General features: G+C 31.7%; 1 protein-coding gene across 1 annotated transcript; it reads left to right on the top strand.

Moving 5' to 3' along the window:
• Positions 1-2364: 2364 nt before the first annotated feature.
• LOC102593271 (ethylene-responsive transcription factor ERF096-like) lies at positions 2365-3267 on the top strand. Its single transcript, XM_006354439.2, has one exon. It carries the CDS (start codon positions 2382-2384, stop codon positions 2799-2801), a length of 420 nt encoding a protein of 139 aa, XP_006354501.1. The 5' UTR covers positions 2365-2381; the 3' UTR covers positions 2802-3267.
• Positions 3268-4428: the final 1161 nt, after the last annotated feature.

Genomic DNA, 4428 nt, shown 5'->3' with positions numbered 1-4428 from the left:
CTGACAGACCTCGCTTAGGAGATTAGTGATCGTTCGAATTCAAGGGTGAGCCAGTTCTTCCGGGCTGCCATGAGTTCTCTTTCTGTCCATGTCCACATTTCGGACTTAAATTTTCTAGTTAGTTATTAGTTCATTAGTTTGGGGTTGTATCCCTTCTTGTTTAGACTTGTTGAACTTTAGATGTTTTGGTACATTGACTTTCAAGTTCTAGGTGTATTTTCCGCATTGTTTAGTTGTTAGATCTTTTGGAAGTTTATGGGAACTTCAGTCTTTATCTATTTAACTTGCTTCCGTAACTTAAATGCTTAGTTTTTGGTTTATTTGCTTGGTGTGGGTTGTAGTGGTGGTTCTCCAACCAAAGGGTTAGTGTGGGTGCCAATCACGACGGTCTAGGTCGTGACACAAGATGACCCCAAAATAATGTTCTAACACGTTTAATTTAATTTAATTTATAATTAACTTTTTTCAATATAACCCCAAAATATTATTGATGGGCAGGTTGACCCCAAATTATTCTTATAACACGTTTACGTACCTTTTTCAATATAACCCCAAAATGTTATTGATGGGCAGGTTGACCCCAAAAAAGCACATAATGTTTATACAATGAAACAAGATTAGCCAAGATATTATAAGATTAGATTAGATGATCAATTCAATGTAAAGAGCTAAAATAAATTGTAGGAATAATTAGTACGTTTAATTAAATCACCCTATATACTCCACTAATCTCTAATATAATTTATCTAAGATAAGTTTTCTAATCACCCAAAAAAAGAGAGAAGAGAATATAATCTAAATATTTGATCCCTTAGGGACCTTTTATAAATATTAAATGGTGCCCAAAAATATGTATTTTTTAAAATTCTTTTTCTGATATTCAATCTGATTAATCTTTAGAGCTACATTAAATTAAATTAATTGTTCCAAAATTGTGCAAAAAAATATGGTAGATTACAATTCTTCAGAACATATCAATACGATGAAAATGTGCACATTAAAATATTTATATGTAATTTAAATCTTTATTTTAAATATTCTCCTGTCTTAAAATTTAAAATCCAACACTCAACGAGTAGAAATTAAAAATTCTACCTCATAATTAATATTTTGCATTATTAATAATTTAATGAATGTATACCCTACAAAATAATTTTACTGTATGGGAAAAGACTAGTTTTTATTATTTCGTTATCCGTAGAGCCAAGTGCATAAGCAAGTGACCTCACATCAACTCAATGGACACTATAAAACCACATACTTAAAATCATTTTAGTTTTTCTTTTCTTTTTCAAATTTTATGTGTTATTAATTTCATCTAAAATAGAAAAGGTGTTGTGATTTTCTCGATTATATATGGTGAAATTTAAACAATCTAATTGAAAACTCTACATAATTTTAGAATTATGTAACTTGATAAATTTTGCAAAACTTCATATAATTAATATTACTTTAATCAAGAAACATACCTGAATGTATAGCGCTTTTGAATTATTTTCAGCGGAGGTAATTTAACTTTAATATAATTTGATTTTTCCTTTTGTATTGAGCTCTTTCTCATGTTTTTTTATGGGAATAACTGTGAATTGCAGTTGAGAGATGGCCTATTTTTTAAGACTATTTTATACTTCAATTACCAATAAAATAGATGTATTTAACTAAGATACTATTCTCTTGATGCGAGATGAAGCCATAATATAATGAACTATTTATATATGGAGAATGATCACATAAGCATAATGCAAACGCAATATAAGTGTGACACATGTCAACATACACATCTACTTTCATGCATGCGACACGTGTCACACTAACTATTTATGCGTAATGACACATATCACGTTTCTCAATCACTTTATCGTACTTAAACACTTCCTAATCATGTAATAGCTAGTCACTTAATTCTTCACTTTTTATCAAAGTAGAAAAAATCACTTAATTACCTTAAAAAAATTACCTCATAATAAAGTTTGACCAATATTTTTTAATAATAATTAACTCTTTTATTTATTTAAAATCCAACAACTTTTTATCAGTTGAAACATATTATATACCAAAAGGAGGTCAATACACATGCATGCAGAAATTAAAAGCTGATGAAAAGAAAAAAGAAGACTTGAATTATTTTTCAAATAGCCATCGTTTGACCATTCCAGATACACTGCATCAAAATTTTGGTCTAAAAATATAAAGAAGTTTCTTTATCACCACGTGGGAACATTTTTAGACCCTAGGATATTCCACGCGGCTTATTCTCCACCGTCCATTTTTTAAAACCAAAGACCAAAATTTTGTACCCTTTTATTATAAGCGCCAAATCACTTGGCCACCTTATATATATATATATAGTCCATTAACAAGACATGAAAATAAAATTAAACATGGAACAAGATCCTAGCAATGGAAGAAGAACGAATGGTGGTGGTGGTGGTGGTGGAGAGATCAAATATCGAGGCGTACGGAGGCGCCCGTGGGGGAAATTTGCAGCGGAGATACGTGACTCAGCGCGACAAGGGGCACGTGTTTGGCTAGGGACATTCAATACTGCGGAAGAAGCAGCAAGAGCTTATGATAGGGCGGCTTATTCAATGAGGGGACATTTGGCTATACTTAATTTTCCTGAGGAGTATAATTTACCTACTAGCTCTTCACATTTTTATAGTGCTGGTTCTTATTCTTCACCATCAATGGCTTCATCATCATCGTCGTCGTCAAGGCAAGTTCTTGAATTTGAATACTTGGATGATAAGTTGTTGGAGGAACTTCTTGATTGTGATGAAGAGCCAAACAAGAGGAAATAAAGATCATTTCAAATGTGGCGGAGGAATGCAAGAAGTTTTACACTAAAAAAGTTCATCATCTACCATATATATACACGTTAAAAAAAAAAGAAATATTTTCATCTTATATATGCATTATGATTTTTTTTTTATGAAAAAGGGGTTTGTCTAAACCCCCTTCTGTCCCTCTAGCTCCGTCCACTAATTTGAATAATGTACTTGGTCTGAATCCCCTTCAGCCGCTATAGCTCCGTCCACTAATTTAAATAATGTTCTAGGTCTATTTATCATATACTCTATTTTAATTTCACTATGCATTTTTTTTGTGTTTGAATGTAGCAATCAATTTGTTGCTACAATCAACATGGGTTGTGGTGCATTGGTGGGAGTGCTTCACCCTTAATCAGAGGTCTCGGGTTCGAACCCTGGGTATATATGGAGAAAATTCTGTTGGGAGCGCTACCCTCGAATGGGCCTTGCAGAGCGCGATCCGAATTTAATCGGAGCTCCAATGTGGGCTCCGAACACCGGGTAGAAAGCCAATTTGTTGCTACAATTCTTGTAACTCAATGTACTACTATATTTTCTAAATGCAAATGTTGAAAGGTCAACAAAAGAAAAACTAAAGTCTTTGTGATCATAAATATTAATTGTCATTTCTCTCAACAAATTTTTAGCTATATGTTTTTTCATATATTTTTTGTCAGGTATACCACTGACAAAAAGAAATGCAAGTTGATAAAAAGTTTTGTGGCCCTTGATTATTTCTTCATAAGGTTGACTACTATGTGCTGACACCTAATAAAATTGAGTACATGACTCCATGTCCAATTTTTTTTTATATCTGTCACATTCATGCTGCATATATTTGGACACAATTTCTACTAATGTAAGGGATCATTAATAGGCGTCTATATAGGTCTATGTTTATTTTTTTTCATTTACATTGGGAGCCAGTACTGAAGAGACCGCGAGAATTGAACTCATACCTATTGGTACTATTAGACTGTAAAGTCTTATCGTCATTATATGTAAGTCCTGTTTTGTGTATTATTGGTTTGATTTGTCAGTTTATGATTTATAGATATATTAAATCGATAACAAAATCAATAGAATATTCGTTATTAATTTTTGGTTAATTGATTTTTTGTTCTTTAATGATTTGATTATTATTTAGTCGATAAGAAATTATTTGTGCCTCTTATAAACTAATTTTGCTTTCTAATGATCTTGTTTTCATTTGATCATATATATGTAATTCTTAATCAATTTGTCTGATACATTTTTAGTGCACTTTGATGTAGAGGTGACAATTAGTCCATGAAATCATAACACACTTAATTCATTTAAGTTTGAGTTGATTAATTATGATCAATTATCATTTTGTGTGTTTTACATGAAAGAAAATATTTTCCGATGTTCTCTTAAATGTTTTGAGAAATATTTTTCAAATGGATTTTATTTTCTCAAATTTAAGGATAATGACTTTCCGCATAAAATTAGAAAAAAATAATTTTAAATCTCTTTCAACCTCACCACCTAATTCGAGATCAGGGATACAACCTCAACCTAGGAAACGACTCCTAATCCCGACTTTTGGATCGTGGTTAGGAGTAGGGTCCCGAATCAGGGTTGGTTCTTGGGTCCT

Source organism: Solanum tuberosum, unplaced genomic scaffold (assembly GCF_000226075.1).
Source record: "Solanum tuberosum cultivar DM 1-3 516 R44 unplaced genomic scaffold, SolTub_3.0 scf00174, whole genome shotgun sequence".
Lineage (NCBI taxonomy): Eukaryota > Viridiplantae > Streptophyta > Magnoliopsida > Solanales > Solanaceae > Solanum > Solanum tuberosum.
Note: the sequence above shows the minus strand (reverse complement) of the source record. Positions and strands in the feature narration are given on the sequence as shown.